Source organism: Poecilia mexicana, unplaced genomic scaffold, assembly GCF_051168715.1.
Source record: "Poecilia mexicana isolate PSO_F unplaced genomic scaffold, ASM5116871v1 scaffold_19, whole genome shotgun sequence".
In the NCBI taxonomy this organism is placed as follows: Eukaryota; Metazoa; Chordata; class Actinopteri; order Cyprinodontiformes; family Poeciliidae; genus Poecilia; species Poecilia mexicana.
This window is the reverse complement of record NW_028263388.1, coordinates 23,614,321-23,632,991: the sequence shown is the minus strand read 5'-3', so window position 1 is coordinate 23,632,991 and position 18,671 is coordinate 23,614,321. Positions and strand designations below refer to the sequence as shown.

At 37.9% G+C, this 18,671-nt stretch overlaps 1 protein-coding gene across 1 annotated transcript in view; it reads right to left on the bottom strand.

The window, feature by feature from the left end:
• Positions 1-18,427, bottom strand: part of LOC106924692 (double C2-like domain-containing protein alpha) — a 33,790-nt gene extending 15,363 nt beyond the window's left edge. The window contains exons 1-6 of the mRNA XM_088016438.1: positions 18,403-18,427; positions 9,742-10,122; positions 8,598-8,677; positions 7,179-7,253; positions 6,817-6,926; positions 918-1,044 (exon numbers count right to left, since the gene is read on the bottom strand). Of these exons, the coding sequence (XP_087872564.1) occupies positions 918-1,044; positions 6,817-6,926; positions 7,179-7,253; positions 8,598-8,677; positions 9,742-10,122; positions 18,403-18,427 (798 nt within the window). The remainder of the gene's footprint in view (positions 1-917; positions 1,045-6,816; positions 6,927-7,178; positions 7,254-8,597; positions 8,678-9,741; positions 10,123-18,402) is intronic.
• Between the last annotated feature and the right edge of the window lie 244 nt (positions 18,428-18,671).

The window sequence follows — 18,671 nt, the reverse complement described above, 5'->3', positions numbered from 1 at the left end:
AAGTCCCATACCTAATTATTTTTGCCTCTGTGTTTTTTGACATGTAAAACGGAGGATTGCGGCGGCACCTGGGAGTCCAGTCCTGCAGCTTTCAGAGGCATCCCGCCTGCAGCCGCGCCGAGTCGGATGAGCGGCTCGTTACCAGACTGAACGGCTGCTGATGAGGGGAATCAGACACGTCATTCTGCAGAAAGACGAGAGATTCTTCTAAAAGCCGCAGGATGTGGACACTGCTGTGTCAGTTAGAGTTTAAATCAGACGAGGTTTGACTTTTTACCGATTAATATAAATGTTATGTTTTTTAAGATTTATTTTTTGGGAAAAACTGTGTTTTTTTCACCACCAGTGCATTCCTTCCTTGGTTTCCATTGTTAAGAGTGATGTTAGCGCCAAGGCCGCAACAATCGTATGACGATAAAGTCGAAAAAAAAAAAAAAAAACAGAATATAAAGTTTTTTTTTTGTAAAATTGCATCGTTTCTCTGCTAATATATTCTCGTTCTCTAATAGAACGAGAATATATTAACGGATGACTGAAATAAAAGCCACTTTTTAAAAATATAAGTAATTTCTTTTTTTCAAAAAGAAAGCGAGCAAATAGGATCTAACATGAAAAAGATCCTTCCTTGCTGAGGTATTTCAGGACGACTTCTGGGAATATTTGTTCAGAAAACACTGAAATATTGGGCCCCAGCGAAGCATCGAAACGGACTGATAAACGTGGATGTTTTGACCGATTCTCTCCTGGTTTGGACTTCCACTCCCCTCGTCTGTCCATGTTCACTCAGAGCGTCATGAGTCACATAGGAAGCATTAGCACGCCAACCGCCACACGTCCCTGCAGTCATCTCTCCCCCCTGCACATTTATTTCCCCATTTTCCTCCTCTTCCTCCTGTTTTACTCCGTCTCGTCCTCACAGGAGGCGGATGCTCCAGACAGATGTTGAAGTGTTTGGTCTGGTCAGGCTTCACGCGGCGCAGGGCCACCCTCGACTCCCCGATGAACTCGTTATGTGTCAGCTTGTCTTCGTCACAAACGGACACCCTGGGAGACAGAGGCAGAGCCGGCGGGGGGAGGGACAGTGACAAACGGTGAGCGAAGCATGAATAAAATATAAGAGCATAGCTGGGTAATGAGTCAGAGGTAGAGATCTGAAAGGAGACCAATCAAGGTGGTTTTCTGTGTGTGTGTGTGTGTGTGTGGGGGGGGGGGGGGGGGGTGTGTGTGTGTGTGTGTGTGTGTGTGTGGTAAAGTAGTCAAACAAGCAACATCTTATGACATCCTTTAAAGTCGTGACAGAAATATAAGAAGGGAATGAAATCAGTGATGAAAGCCTGACCTGAATTAGAAAGGAAGCTGTCAGGAATCTCAAAGCGAAAATTTTGGGATTTATTCAAATTACAGTTTCAAAATTAATGGATTCAGACATGATTGCATCTGCTACACCAACACAGATTAATGCATCAGTGAGATAAAACTTTACGAATGGAAAGAATCTATCAATTTCCAAGAGATGATGTCGACTGTTAATTGGACTGTGGGGACTTTCTTGAAGTTCAATTCTACAACGGCTTATTATTATTATTATGATTATTTTTAAAAAGGGAGTCAATTTCTGCCAAAATTATGAGGTTAATCACAGAAATTTTCTATAAAAACTTAGACATTTCTGAGCTCCACAGGCCGAACATTTGGTAGAAGACACTCAGAAACTTTTAGATTAATATCAGAAATTTTCTAGAAACAAGAAAATTTCTGCGTTTTAAAAGTCAAAAATTTGACATTTTTGAGCTCCAAAAGTAAAAAATTTGGCAAAAGAAACTGCAATTTTCTAGAGAAAACAAGAAAATTTCTGCATTTCAAAAGTCGAAAATTTGGTAGAAGAAACTCAGAAATTTTCTAGAAAAACAAGACCATTTTTCAGCTCTAAAAGTAAAAGAAGCAATTGTTTATGTATCTGTATTTAAAAACATTAAATGGTTCCTTTTTATTTCAGGCCAAAGTTATTAACAGGGACATATTATGCAAAACTTGCATTTTGCACCATTTTAGTCTTCCATTTGGGTCTCAGCTGCTTCTAAAAACAGGACAAACGTTTTAAAAAGTCACCCAGACAGTTTTTGTCAATATTTTAAGGTTTTTTAGTGCCCGGAAAATTTCCCGTTTCAAAAACCTTTGTAATGTAACGTCACAATCAGCAGGCACTGACCCCTCACCTAGTAACCCCAGCAGAACCCAGCCCGTTACCTAGCAACCCGGTCTAAGCTCAGCCCGTTTCCTAGCAACTCAAGCAGAGTTCCAGCACTTATGGTCAGCTGGTTTTACTGCTGTATGCGGCGTAAAATGGCTGCTAGAAAAAAACAAGTGCCTTACCATCCAGAAACCGCTTAAAATCTCATTATCTAAGAATAATTATGTTTAAAAAAAATGTAAAAAAAAAAACATGTTTTGTTCAAGTCTTACCTGTTCAAGGAAGCGCAATAGATCACCTTTAAGAGCCACTGAGATCCCACTTGTATTTTGAAGACTCCTGATTTTTAGATACAAGAGTGACAGCCGTGTATCTTTTACTTTGCATTTCACAATTACGTACCACTTCACAAAAAATCCCAAAACATAGATAAAAAACTGTGACTGCAACGTGACAAAATGACGACTGCTCCTGCAAGGCGGTGTATGTGTTTGCATATTCTTGGAGATAATTGTCAGGTTTCTCTCAGTGGGGATTCTAACAGTGTGAAAGTGCATTACAAGAGGTTAAATAAATCCATATTTATGCCATGAATTCAGCAATAATACGTGGGAGGGAGCACTGAGGAGCGAAGGAGGTGGAAACAGGTTGTGGATGTGAGATCGAGAGGCGAAGGAGTGATGCGGCTGAGAAAGAAAGGTTAAAGACAGAAGAATGAATTTAAATGTGCATCTGAACCCGAGTGCCTAAGATAACTAAGTTTCATATTGTTATTTATAAAAATGTATCCTTCCATCACAGAAACACCTTCAATTTCTAGTTTCTGGTTATGAAACAAAACCACTGCAGAAAGTTCAATATATGTGCAAAACAAAATCTCTGGAGAAAACTTCTAGTCTGATAATTCACCCAAGCGGAAAAAAAAAATCATACATTTGATCTCAAACTGCAGGGAGAAACAGAAATGGAAGAAAATAAGTGAGGGTGTGAGGACCAGACGAGAACAAAGACAGATTGAGTCATCTGGAGAAAATCAGGACAGAGCGATGAGTGGCGGCGTAACAGGTCAAAGGTCAAGAGCGGGGGATGGGCTCACATGTTCACCTGCAATGCAAACATTTTCTGACAGCTTATATTTACTACATCATCTCAGCATGTTAACCTACAAAATAAATTTTTATATATAACTTCAGTCAAGATTCTGCCACCAATCAAACTAAAGTCCAGTGAATTTTTCAGCGTATTGTGAATTGCAAAGTTGACTTTAATCTAAGAAATTAAGTTTATTCACTGTAGTTTTTACTAATTCTACTCATTTTTTTACATTGTTATGATAAACAATGAATTTAAATAAGTTCAGGCCCTCTATAAATTAACTTAAAGTAATGTGACAGAGAGGACTGATCAGCAAGGTATCCCACAATGCACTGTGCCAACAGCAGCAGCAGCAACTAATTAAACCACTTTTTATTTTACTTATAACAAAATGTTTTCCCAATATTACAAGTTAAATAATCTGCCAGTAGAAGTAGCACTTTTTCATCCATATTAAGGAATTGTTTACTCAAAACAAGCATCTATACCTCGCTGAAAAGTTACTTGTAGTTTAGTTTAGTTTTATTTCATGTGCACTAAGATATTTGCACTACGTGATACTTGGTATGATTTTGTGTTTTTGCAGTGCATTAATGCATATCCAGGTATATCTGCTGTTTGAACCATTTAAACAGGCAGTAATAATCGATTTTAGAGGGAATCTTTTTGGATTTCAACAATTCGTGGGCGGCTTTGGTCCCAGAAACGACCCGTCGTGCTAGAAAAGACGATACTTCAAAAAGTATTTAAACAGACTTTTTCGCAGCGTTGTGCTTGTAAGTCTTTCTTCTTTCGCCTGTCGTGTTGAAATTAAGACTTGGACTCGGGTGTTTATTCCCTCCAGGTTGGAGCCACATGCTTTAATCTTTCTGTTGTTTGACCCATCTTTCCTTTGACATTTAGCATTCACTGACATTTTCACAGAAGTCGCAGTCGCCATGAACTGAAGCAGCACACTGACCCAGATTCATGCAGGGAAATCCTCACAGACAGTAACAGATGATCTCCATAATTTATTTCAAACTGGTCTGAACTGGGGAATCCTTTCTGTGCAGCTTTCTCTGAAACATTTCAAATGTTTTGGTGGACTGGAGAAATTTCTCTGCACAGGAAAAAATTATAATATTCTCAGAGCATTTTATGAATCACATGTAACATTAACATGTGAAAATCTCAGGCATTTCTGCTTGATTTCATACCAACACAGTGCAGAGCTGAGCTGTTTATTTTTTTAATAATCAGAAAGCAGAAGGTGCTTAACAGGAGTTTTACAGAATTTGAACCAGGTGGACCTAAAACTTTAACGATTAATCGATTACTAAATTATTCAAATAATTGATTAATCATGTTATTTGAATAGCTAGCTTCAGCCTTAGCTAGAAAACACAGACATCAGGTATTGACCTGCAGCAGGTTGTGAACCTGAATGAGTCAAACTCCTGATATTTACGTGCCGGCGCCGCGGGTCAGCAGCAGGACCAGTTCCTCTTATCACCCCCGGGAGCTAACCTGTCCATCCTGCTCAGATCCGGCTCTCATGTGGACCACGGCAAAGTTTCAGTCACAGACAGAAACAATTCGCAGCTTTCGTCACCTCCAGAGGGGGGGTCAATGAGATTAAAACACCCCGCGGTGCGCAGTCTGACCTCAATCTGTCACTGCAACTTTGAAAAAGAGAAAGCAAAGAGGAAGATGGAAGGAGCGACAAAGAGAGGTGGAGATCTTCTCTGATCTCAGCGGACAGGAGAGATGTTTGGATAGGAAGGGACGAGGCTGAGGTGACACAACATGAAACAGCCTCAATGGAGGCAGAGAGGGGGCGTCGAGAACCACTGGGCATCCTTTAAGCTGATAGCAAAGGACTCAGCGATTGAGAAGGACGATAAGGGATCTTTTGTACGCGTGAGTCAGATCAGGAACAGCCGAGAAAATAAGAGGGGCAGAAATAACCACAGGTAGCTAAAAAATTACTCAAGTAAGAGCAGCAGTACTTCAATATATATTTACTCAAGTAAAAGTAAAATGTAACCGTGCAAGAAATTACTAGTAAAAAAGTATTTGGTAAAAATGCAACTCAAGTAACTGATCAAAAAAGTCAAAAAATATGTCAGACTGACCAAAATGTGAACTCATAGGTTTTATATTAAAAGGTGACCTACTTTGCTTCCTTGAACCAACAAGTTTTTGTTTTTTGTCTTTTTTGCATAAAATCATCCTTCAGTAATGAGATTTCAGTTTGATTAGTTCTGCTTATGAGCTGTTTTATGGCCTCTTTGACTAAATTTTAATAAGCAGCTGCTAGCCATGCCCCCAACTCAATGTTTCCCTCCCACGTAAAAATGGCTGCAAACAGATACGCAATTACACAACTTTATGACTTCAAAAAGCAGAAGTGGAGCCTCCTGCAAAATCAACAGTATACCACACTGCAAAAACAGTGTACCATTTCAGTTTTGACTTGAGATAACACAAAACTAGCTCACAAGTAACTTGTCAGAAAGATTTATTAGTTTAAATTATTGTTTTAGGTCAATAATTCTTGAATATTGATTAGAAACAACACTAGTTCCACTGGAAGATATTTAAACTTATAAGATGACATTTTGCATAAGAAGTTATAAACGAATAATCTGCCAATCCCGCTACTAGTAATACTTTTTAAAAAAATAAAAAATATTCAAGAATTGTTTACTTAAAACAAGCTGCTATATCTTACTGTAAAGTTATTTGTGAGTTAGTATTATCTTATTCCAAATGTACTGAGACATTTGCACTTGAAACTAGACTTATTGGTAAGATTTTGTATTTTTGCAGTGCAGCTGAACAACAAAACTCTTGTCTTTTCCGGGAGCAAACTGTACAGCAGTAAAATCAGTTAGAACTCAACTTGGGTTGCTAGGTAACGGGGCTGGCCTTGGCTGGGGTTGCTAGGCAACGGGGCTGGCCTTGGCTGAGGTTGCTAGGTAACGGGGCTGGCCTTGGCTGGGGTTGCTAGGTATCGGATTTGTGACGTTTCATTCCAGAAGTTTTTCCAACGCTTCATTTTCCAAACACCAAAACACATGAACTTACTGCCAACAAAATGGCTGGGCGTTTTTTGTAAAACGCTTGGGTTGTTTTTCAAAGCAGCAGAGACCAAAACAGAAGAACAAAAACGCACAAAGTGGTGAATTTTGCATAAAATTCTGTTAAATACAAGAGTCTTGTCCCCTTTAAGAGCAAAATGAAAATAATTCATATAAATAAAACAATTACAATATCAGAAAAAAAGAGACATTTTTATAGAAATAAACCAAATTCTTTTAATATAAAACTTATGAAACTAAAACCTTCAGGTGTGTCTCTGTGTCTGGTGATTTTTGGGTTAAGATGAGTTTATTCTTCAAATAATGAAGTTACTCATAGTGGGTAGAGTATCCAGAAATTTTACTCAAGTAAAAGTAAAAATACTCCTAAAAATATTTTGTCCTAAAGATACTGAAGTAAATGTGACCAGCTGCTGCCCAGGCCGGTGAGTAGCAGAGACTAACCTGAGAGTTTTGCGGTACATGTCTTCCTCGGTGATGCCGCAGTAGGTGAGCGTCTCGTTCCACACGGGGTTGAGTGTGTTTCGAACAATCTTTGTTTTCAGTTTATTCGCCTGTCAACACCACGGGGAGAATGAAGTAAATGTCACTGCGAGCTTCGCTGCGACGTGCAAACAGCAGAAAAATAACCCCAAGGTCCTTCTAATATTGCTCATTTATTCATCCGCATTTTCGTCACACAACTCTAAAATGAGACCATGATTGAAGAGTGTCCTCCAATCTTCCTGTAGACAGGAAGCTGAAGGTCTCTTTCAATTTCACAGGAAAACACTGAGAAATAAAAAACACTTGTAATAAAATCCAACCTTGCAGGCTCCCGGCAGCAGATGCAGCTTGACGTAGGGATCGGCCAGACCGTTGAAATCCATCGGCTTCAAACCCTTGTAGAGAAAATATAGGACATAAAAACTACAAAATGAGATGTGGAGGTGACTCTGGAGACTCCCAGCAGCGAAAAATGCTGAAGTATGGGGTTCATTTGGAAAATGTTTAAAGATAAATCAAACTTAAGAGTTTGAGTGTGAAGGGTGAAAATAAGAAGCTGAATGTAAGTCTGTACCCTAAAAACAAAGGTATGTCCTATTTAAAACATTTACAATGCCTGATACTAAACAACTTTACTTTATAAAAGCATTAAATATCTGTGTTTTTAACAAAATCATAAAATGTGCAATGTTACCATGCCAACTCGTTTTAATTGAGAAAGTTTAGTATGAATAATCTCTGCAGAAGTGAAATATTTGAGGGTTGAAAAAAATAAACATTGCAGTTAAAATAAGATGTAAAATCAAACATATTAAAGAATAATTTTTTTCTCGCAGTCAAATCAAAGTAAAGGTTTCTTGTTTCAGTTGTGTTAGGTTTACAATATTTATGTAGTTGCTTAATATCTAAACAATGACAGTTTTGTGTATGTACTTCTTATTAGCTTCTTCACATCCAGATTACTTGTACAGAGACAGAAAATGTCCGTAAAGATGTTAGAAAAACACATTTATACATTGGATTCTGGTCAGAAGTCACAGATTTTTCTGTGGAACGTAACGTTCTGGGAAAATTCAAATATTCATAAGTTTTTTTCATAGAGTGTATAAGATATTTTCCCCATGTTATCTGTGAATTAATCTGCCAGCAGAACTAGTACTATCTATGAATATTCAAGAATTATTTACGTTCAACAAAATCCTACATCTTGATGAAATTTTAATTATAAGTTAGTTTTTTTATTTATTTCAAGTGAATTAGGATATTTGCAGTAGAAACTAAACCAAAAATACTTTGAGTTTTTGTGTTTTTGCAGTGAGGGTTGATTGGCTGCTTTGATTAGCAAAGCAGCCAATCAGAGAGCCCCATTTATTTTCCTTGGTGCTGATTGGCTGAGAAGATAAGTAGATGTTAGTTTCTGCTGTGGTGCCAAGATTATTTCAGCAGTGTATATTAATGCATATTATGGTATATTTGGTGTTTAAACTATTAAATCAGACAGCTTTGATGATTTTTAGAGCAAATCTCAAGTATTACACTGTATATGCAAGAGTGGTATATACAGTGTAATACGTTACCTCAAATGTGTGTAAAACTATTCCCCCATGTTGGTTTCAGAAGTCTAACACATAATCATTATAGCTGACAGAAACACAACCTGGTTTTCCTTTGCTGGCTTTCTGTCTGACAAGTCAGCCGGCATTTAGAGGTTGTAAAGCATTTTCCCGTGGACACCGTACCTTTGCTCTGAGGACTGTGCAGTGTAAGGAGCTGGTGGCTTTCTCGTACAGAAGGTCAAACTCTAACGTCCCCAGGGAGGCTGGAAGGGAGTTAACGACAAGTCAGAAGAAATATGTGCCAGTTATACAGGTAATTGCTTTTATGATGATGACTTCATTAGGAGGCGAACAGCAAACAGCACAGAGAGAGACAGAGAGAGAGAGAGAGAGAGAACGATGGGAATATTGAATAAATATCGACTAGTTCCTGAAATCTAAAACTTTCTCTTTACGCGATTTTCTTCTGAACTCTTTATATGAGTCCAGATCTGTGTCAGTGTTATTTATTTTGTCTTTTATGAGCTGAACCAGATTTTTAAGGTGACCTAAGATGTCTCCTTGAACAGGTTAGGATAGATAGATGTATGTGCTACACAAAACACATTAATTAAATTTTTTTTTGCACAAAATCATTCTTAGATAATTAGATTTCAGTCTCCTCAGTTCTGCCTATTTGGAGCCATTTCAGGCCCTCCTGTCACTTTAAATCCAAATAAGCTGGTCACAGATGAAAATAGCTGCAAACTGATGCGCAATTATACAACCGTACATCTTTGAAAAGCAGAAGTGGAGCCTCCTGCACAACCAAATCCAAAACCACTAAATGCAAAAGGATTTGTTAGCATACAGAAAAATTATATTTGCCAAGTTAAGTTAAAAGATGAGGTAGCTCATAAAAAAAGTGAAGAATGATTTGGAAAATTAAAAAGAGCCTAACTAGGTCCACCTCCTTCTGTACGACGGAGTATAAAAACATAAATAAAATTACAAGAATAAAGTAAAAGAAAATATGACAATGAAGTAATACAAGAACAAAAGTCACATTATCACGAGAATAAAGTCATAATTGTATTAGTTTATTCTTGAAATATTGACTTTTTTTCTCGTATTATTGCAACTTTAATCTCGTAATACTACGACTTTATTCTTGTTCGACATTATTCTCAAACTTTATTCTCGTATTATTGCGTCATTATTTTCGTACGACTTTATTCTTGTAATTTAATGTTTTTTATTATCTTAGCGTGGTGCTGACACTCCCTCATCCTCATAAGCCCGGCCCTGTTTTTCAGTGAGACCCGACCGTTGCTCTGAGGCGACTCACTGTTGTCGTCGCTGTCGCAGCTGTCGATCTCAATGGAGGTGTCCATGCTGCTCATGGCCGACAGCGACCCTCCTCCTCCTGCGGCTCCCGGTAGCAGTGGAGACAAAAGGCATCTGCTCGCCCCGCCTCCTCCTTCTCCGTCTCCTCCTCCCGCTGCTCCTCCTCCACCTTGGCCCGCGCTGCCGGGGCTCAGCGGAGCCGGCGCCGTCAGCTGGTTGGGCGAGAGCGGCTCCGAGAAGGAGGAAGTGGGCGAGAGGCGAGGGAAGTAGGCAGAGATCTGACGGATGGGGCGTATGGGGCCCGGGCAGACGTTGATGGCCATGTGCTCCTGGATGGAGATGCCCAAACGGTTTCCCTTCCGCACGGTCATAGAGCTGAGAGGAAACGCGATGACAGTCAGTAAGAAAAAACAGAAGCGCCAGGGCGACACTTAATGCTACAAAAACACACACAATGCTTTTATATAAATCTGTTTTCAGCAATCTAATACAGAAGACAATTTTGGTCACTGAAAAAAAATATCTGACTTTTTTAATCAGAATTTTGACTTTTTTTTATCAGAATTTTGACTTTTTTTCTCAGATTGATCATTTTTACTTGTCAGAATTTTGACTTTTTTTCCTAGAATTTTTAATATATCAGTAGATTTACAAATGACAAAGAACAATTATATAATACACTATACATATAATCACTTTACCCTGTTCTAAAATATAAATACAGTTTGTATTAGTTTAACATGCCATATAGTTCAAAATATATATTTGGAAATGTGTTTTTTGCCTTCATCTGTTGTGGTTTGTTTGCATTTTTAGTCATTTTAGTCTTTAAAATATCAAACTTGTGCATACCTATATACATTGTGTCTGCCTAATGATATTAAGTATTAAATCAGATGTTCTGACCAGTTAGCAGTTTGTTTTTATCAAACACTTTTTTACTCTCTTTTTTTTAGTATTTTCTTGTATTCTCTGTTTTGATGTGTTTTTTCTGGAGAAACGCAGATTGGCCTAACACCTGTTACAGTGTTACCTACAGTCAAATATCTCATGTCAGAAAGCTATTACCACAAGTGGCTTTCTTAATGAAAGCTCTTTGAACCTAATTAAAGCAATTTAATGTAGTTTCTCACAGGACTACAAAATACAGCAGAGGATGTGCACACATTTGCATTTCAATTAAATAAATCTGAATAAACCTGCAGAGGAAGGATAAGAGATAATGGACGAAAAGTGGCTGAGTTAAATTACAGTCCACATTGAAATTAGTGTGTGCGTGCATGTGTGTGTGCAGGTGTGTTTAAGCACCTTTGTTATCTAAAATCCTCGACAAGCCTGCACAGTCAGACACTTACAGGAGGAAGTTTTTCCAGGCTCAATCGCTCTTCAGTCCTCTTACTTTGCTAGAAGAGCCACCTTGTTGCAGAAAGCTGTGATTGCACTGCAAAAACACAAAATCTTACCAAGTATTTTTGGTCTAGTTTCTACTGCAAATATATTTGCGCAATTTAAATAAGACAAAACTAACTTACAATAACATGTCAGCAAACTATAGGAGCTTATTTTAAGTAAATTATTCCTTAAAATGGTTTTAAAAGGTACAAGTTTTTTTTCCCTAATTTTTGGACTACCTAAAAAAAAATTACAAGTACTTTTTAAACAATATTAAGGAATTATTGACTTAAAACAAGCTCCTACATGTCACTGAAATATTATTGTAGGTTCGTTTTGTCTTATTTAAAGTGCTCTAAGATATTTTTAGTACAAAAATACTTGGTAAGATTGTATTTTTGCAGTGTTTTTTTATTGCTACAGGATATTCTTTCGGCTTACGGCCATCAGAATCTGTAACAACTTTTTTGAAGAATCTTATATAAAATGAGTTGCAAAAACATTTAATTTCTCTTTTGGGTTAATAAAGTATTTTTCAGTTTAATTAAATTATGAGTTCATGCTTTCCTACCTTTATTTTGCTGAAAAGTTGCTTGTAAGTTAGTTTTGTCTTATTTCAAATGAACTAACGTACCAGCTCCATAAAATAAACAAAAATACTTGGTAAGATTTAGTGTTTTTGCAGTGTATCTGCTCTTCTTTGAAAATAAAAAATAAAGTGAGGGGGGTGGAAACAAACGCGTTTCAGCTCTGGTTTTCTAAAGACAGCAGGGCTTGAGGGGGCGTTGTGTCCTCAATACTGAGCAGAAAGCTCCCCCTTTGGACTACCTTCTGTTCTCTCTGCATTCATCGATTCAAACTGAGAAGTTCATATTTGCAGTGTGAATGTTCGTACTTCCTCTGTGTTGTCTGGGAGTTTTAATCTGTGAAAACAAATCAAAGAAAATCTGAGAATTTGGCTTCATTCTGTTTTGGATGAAAGAGTTGATTTTCTGTTCAGGAGTTGATGAAGATGACAAAATTCAGACTCCCTTCAAAATCCAGTATGACTGCTGCTGTAACATGTTTTTTCCTCACAATTCTGACTTTAAACTCTGAATTCTGACTTTTTTCCCCAAATTTCTTAATTTTTTCTGTCAGAATTCTGACTTTTTTCACAGAATTTTGACCTTTTTTTTTTTTTAGAATTCTGACTTTTTTCTCCAATTTTTTATTTTCTTCTCATAATTCTGAACTTTTTTAATTTTTATTTTCCCCTCAGAATTCTGACATTTTTCACAGAATTTTTTTTTCTTCTTAGAATTCTCACTTTAATTTCAGAATTTCAACTTTTTTCTCCTATTTTTGTCCCTCAAAATTCTGACTTTGTTTCTAAAGTTTAGATTTTATTGTCTCAGAATTTTGACTTTTTTCTCATATTTCTGACTTTTTGCTTAAAATTGAAATATAAAATTGTCTGAGAGGTTGGAGTCCTTGTCAAACGGCGTTTTGACTAAAGTCCAAAGGGTTGGAGTCCCAGTTGACGGCGTCTCAACTAAAGTTCTACAGCTTTTTATTTCTCTTTCTCACTGTTTACGTTTTAATTATGTTTTTTTAAATCTCTTTCTCTTTCTCACATGCTGTTTTTATTTTAAGTATGTAAAGCACTTTGAAATGCCTTGCTGCTGAAATGTGCTATACAAATAAAATTTGATTGATTCATTCATTGATATACCAAATACATTTGGAAAAAAAAAAAAATATATATATATATATATATATATATATATATATATATATATATATATATATATATCTGCACAACAAAGGGACCACTTTTATTATTATTATTTTATATGCTAACATAACTGACATACACCTAAGAATTATTATTTGTTTGGATTTTGACACAGAATTAGAACTCTGAGTTTAATGTCAGAATTTTATTAAAATTTTTATTTCTGGTGTTCCTAATCCTTTAACCATAGGTTTACTGACACTACAGACAATAGAGAAGACAGAAAACCAGCTGTAAGGAGCAGTAGAAGTTAATCTAATCTTCTGATCTTACTCCTTTAACCTCAGATGATCTGCGCCTCGTCCTGTTTTCTTTAGCTGTAAAGCTAAATCTCCAGGGTTAAAACTAAAAACAGAGCTGAGCGTTTCAGAGCGTTCATTCATCATAATGAAGTTAATCGGAGCAGCTATGCCCTGGCAGAAAGTGACTCTGAAACCGCCACTCCTGACTGCTGACCTTCGGCAAAATTACAAGCAGCCGGGGTCACTGGCGACGACCCGGTTCTGTTGTGAACTCGGCGGGCGGGCGAGATGCGCCGCAGCTCATCCAGCTTCATCTTGGCTGGTGATGAAACCGTGCTCCGAAAGCCGCCGCAGCGTGCCAACACATCAGCTTCCCTCACTCGTTAGGCTGAAAGGACTTTGGCAGACTTCTGGCTCAAGGAAAGGAGATGATGGACAAGCTGACTTTTGAAAACCCGTCGGCGGCCATTTTGGTCTCATGAAGCCATGATGAATAACTTCATCACCTTGGAGTTGTGCTACTTTTCTTAGCTGTCTCCCAATTAACCGATGTGGAAAAAACATCAGCTTTTGATGAAACAATACGATTAATCAGATTAATCGGGATGAAATTTAGCAGCATCTTTATGTTGGAGACAAAACTCTGATTGTTCCTCTTTAAGGAAACTCTCCAGATAATCCAGAGTCTTGGTTCCTTTCTAAAGCTTTCTACCAAGAAGTAGGGTTGAAACGATTAATCGCGATTAATCAATTACTCAAATAATTGTCAACTACTTAAGTAATCTATTAATCACTAAGTGGAGTTTACAGATTAAAAAAGCTGAATTTGCTGAAAGTTCAACATATTCAAAATAGTAATTTAGCCAAAACTGTACAAAAAAAATTATACATTTCACATTTAAGATTTAAAAAAACTTTATTTGTAAGTATTTTATACCCATAGCTCCTAACGTGGCGGTTTTGGCTTCACCTGGTTCAAATTCCATCAAAAAATCTCCCACTGATTACCATTTTCAAACAATTATTAATCAGTTAATCCAAACATTAATCAACAGATCGGTATTGATTAAGTCAAGCAGAAAGGACCAAACGTATCCACTGCTACAAACGATCAAGCGTTCATTAAATAAATGCTGCATTATTGCATTTTAAGCAATAAAATGTTTATTTTCTTATTTTAAAAAGAAAAAAAAGTAATAAGTAATGTATTTTTGATATTGCATAAAATACGTTTATGTGGTTAAATGACAAATCTGAAGAATGTACCAATTTTTTTAATCCAATCAATCATCAGAATAATGGATGGATTAATTTCATTTTTTTTTCCATCTATTGTCTTTACACCCTTGTCCCTTGTGGGGTCGGGAGGTGCTGGTGCCTCTCCAGCTAACGTTCTGGGCGAGAGGCGGGGTCACCTGGACAGGTCGCCAGTCTGTCGCAGTGTAACACAGGACAAACAACCACACACACACTCACACCTAGGGGCAATTTGGACGGATTAATAAAATGCTAAAATAATTGTTAGCTGTAGCTAATAGGCAATGCGCTTATCAAAGTTACAGGAAATCATTTCAGTTTGTCACAACATTAAAGCAAAACTCACAAAGCCCTTTATTAGAAATTATCTGAAGAGTCTGATTGCATTGCATTAAGGTGAAGCTGCAGACAAGTTAATTAAGCTCTTAGTATGATGGAGATGTTTATAGCAGGAATGGATTTAAAGATCAATACACTTAAGAGTCTGTGATAATGAGAATCCTGGAGTTGAATGCATAATTCATCAAAAACAATTGTGCAAACATAAACACAGCCACACTCCTGTCAGACCGTTAATCCGTGCGTCCGCACACACACTTCATGAGGCCGTTGACATGATGTGTGCAGTCATTCGCCTCCCAGTTCTGGCAGATGTGGCCTTGAGTCGGAGCAGCTTGAGGACCAGCAGCGTGCAACAGCAAAGACCCGGCGGGCCTGAGGCTCTCCGGGAGCCGGTGATTGATCACCCCCATGCTGCCAGCTGGAGGTCCTCCTCTTCTTCTTACCGCCACCACCATCATCACCATCGTCTCGCTCACGAGAGAGTCGGCGCACAAGCAACAACACCAAACCCAACGCTTGTAAACATTGCTCCAAGCTCTGGAAGGCCTGGTGGAAAAACTCTGATGTTTTTGTTTACATCCGGAAATTTCATGCATGCACACAACGCCGGAGGGCAAAGAGACGATTCTTTTCCTCGCCATCCGTATCCGCGCTGCCGCAGCAGAACAAAACGTCAACAAATCAAAACCTGGACATGTTATTAATTTAGTGCAGCGCGCCACAGCAAAGGGAAAAATAACGCAGAAAAATCGTTGAAGAACAAATCAAAACGATTCATGACCTTCTTTTTTCTTGATTTCAACTACACTACACACAACCTTGTTGCCATAGAAACTACCACCACCACCCTATATTTCAGGATTCAACACCGAAAAAAACAAAGACATTCAAACATTTCCCAAACAAATAACAGAACATTCAGACTGTTACAGCTCCATCTTTTCAGTCTTGATATTTACTTTGCGATTATAATTATTGTTGAGTGATTGCTGTGGTAGCTTAGCTACCGCTGCTATTAGCTAAGCTAACACTGCTGTGGTACATTAGCTAACTTAAACGCCTACTCTACTGACGATATGTCAGAGATTTGGTGTCTGGTTTTTAGCTGAACCAAAGCACAGAATTCAGCAGCACATCTAAATGTTACGATTGTCATAGTCATGCTAGCATAACTGAACTACTTCCCTCTCCTTCGTTATATTTTTTGTTAGAATGTTTTCCTGACCTTCTTATCTTGATGTAGTGATGACAATAAGTAGCAAAGCACTACGTCCTTTTTTCTTTTATATATCAGGCGTACATTTAAGATTTAGCGTGTTTTGTTGATAACTTGACAGCTAAAGCCAATGGTAGCCATTGTTAGCGAGTAGTTTACTGACGTCCAGCAGAAAGCTGAGGCGGGATCGTACGCTCATAACATCTTGCTGCAACGTGTCTATTGATGTGAAAATGTAGAACCAAATCTAAAATAAGAATATATTTTATGTATTGGTAATCACATACTGGAAAGTTTGGTAAAACATTTAACATGAGTGTTTTCACTCATTGGGAGACATTACATTCTTTGAAAGGGTTGTTCTTTCAGCAAATGGCCTTTTTTTGAGTTAACGATTAACCAATTACTTATTTGAATAATCGGAAAATCGGTTCAGCTCTACCTCTAGCTAAGGCTCTAGAGTTTCCATAAAGAGATACAATCAAAGATCTTTCTCTGTAAGTGCGCCAATGTAAAAATACTTCTATATCCGCTCAGTAGAAATCCCACATTTTAACATTTTCAGTGTTTAATTATTCTGCTGGTATAAAAGCTCCAATCCAGTTTTTTCCAAATTTACTTCTTACACACTAAATCCAAATAAATGTGTCCATAATTGCACATGATAGCTCATCTCGTCTCCTGCTGCCATAAACTGGGTTTCTGTTGGTTTTATTTATGCTGCAGAAGACGCATCACCCCCACCTTGTGTTTGTAACACGTAGATTTCCAGCCAAGAAAACGAGAGAGGAAGCTCACATCCCGTAGTCAGGAATATATCTCTGTGCAACATGCCACCTCCCCCTCCCTCCTCTTTTAGCTCCTTCACTTTAAATTAGAGTCATATGACAGGCATGGGGCGCTCACTGTCTCTCAGACCCTACCTTCTCATCTTCACTGTCAAAGATTCACCCTTTCTTTACCCTCTCATTATCTCTCCATCACTCTTTGCATCACCTGTAGCTGCGAGAAGATTTGCTCCGTTTGTGTGTCAGCAGCTATGCACTTTCTGAGATGCTTTATCATTCCTGAGCGACTATGTGTGTAACATAATTCATAATTAGCTTACATCATACCAGTGTTGGCTGCTCAGTTTACCTTACAGGAGTAGCAAATAAAAACAATTATTTAGATTTAAAAATGCAGATTATTTTAATTATTTGAAAGTAGCATCAATAACACGTTTGATGTAGCAGCAGACAACAGCAGGAAGAGATTAACCTGTTATTTCTGTAATAAGTATAAAAATAATATAGAAATAGTTTTTTCATGTGCATATATTTGTACAAACAAATAAATTTGATTCATGGAAACACAGCAATTTTGAAAAAAATATTTTTACAATAGGATGAGGTGATTTTTCACTGCATTAAAAGGAGTGAATTTTGCAAAACTGCAATGGAAAAACCTTTTTTGCATCACACAAAATACAACCAAACATTACTACTGGTGAAAATGACAAAGAAGACAACAGGAAGTGGTAGGAGGATGATGACGTTGCATCTTTTTCCATAACTTATTGTGTGAACAGGTTTGTTCACACAATAAGATGCAATTAAAATCATATGTGATTTTAATTGTATTTCTTAATTAATGGAGTTTTGCAAAATTATGTTTTTTCAACATTAGTGGAATATTGACAAAGTTTTGCGCACATTTGGAAATGCAGCTACTATTATTTTGAATATATACCTTGCATACAGCTTGGTAAGGTTCTGCCTGTACACCTGCAACTACACCACACAGTTGCAAGAAAACAGTAATCTGTCATTTACTAGCAATGTAAGCTCAATATTTGGAACCCTCCTCTCTATAGACTGAAATAACTTACCTACTGACTGTCAACCACAGTGAAATGCATCTTTCCCTCTTTCTTTTCTCCCTCTTCAGGATTAGCTCCTTTCATAAGACGACAACACGAGTTTAAAGAAATCGCGCCCGAGTGCATTCTCAACTAGGAATATTTTTAACGCCATATTCTGGCGCCCTCTTTAGCGCAGCGCCCATATGCGTCGTATATAGTGCCTTCGCGGCTCTAATCGGTACCGCGGGTAGCTCCGTTCACCTTTGAATAACGATCTTGTGACAGGCAGACGGCATCGTTACTCCTTAGGCTTCAGAGAGAATCATTTATAACTAAGCACATGTCAGGTGGAAGACAAGTTATCTCCAGGGTGGAGTAAACTTCAAGTCTATGTGGGTAAAAGTGGGAAAAAAAACACTTAATTTCAGACCCACGTTGCACCTGCTCACTGTGGGAGGCGATAGAGGAAACAGTCCAGAGAAAACCCCAGCAGTCAGGATGAAACGGAAGTAAAATGAATATTGATCAGCTTGCTTCAATGTGCATCTGTTCAGAAAATAAATGCATAAAATTTTTTTGCCTTACCTCAGAGGAAAGAACAAGCGTGAAACTCCTCATAAAAACCAGGTGAAAATATTGAAATCCAGCGCGAGGAGGAGATGCGGGGCTAACAGGTGGTGAAGAGGGGAGCAGGGAGCGCGTGCAGTGAGTGTCATTAAAAAATGAATGCACTGCTAGATCCAAGTTGAGATGAAATGAGGAGCAGAGGAGAGATAGAGAGAGCTGGAGGATGGAGGGAGAGAGAGAGGGAGGGAGAGAGAGAGGGGTGCAGCAGGGATTTATTTCTTAACAGTTGTGACTG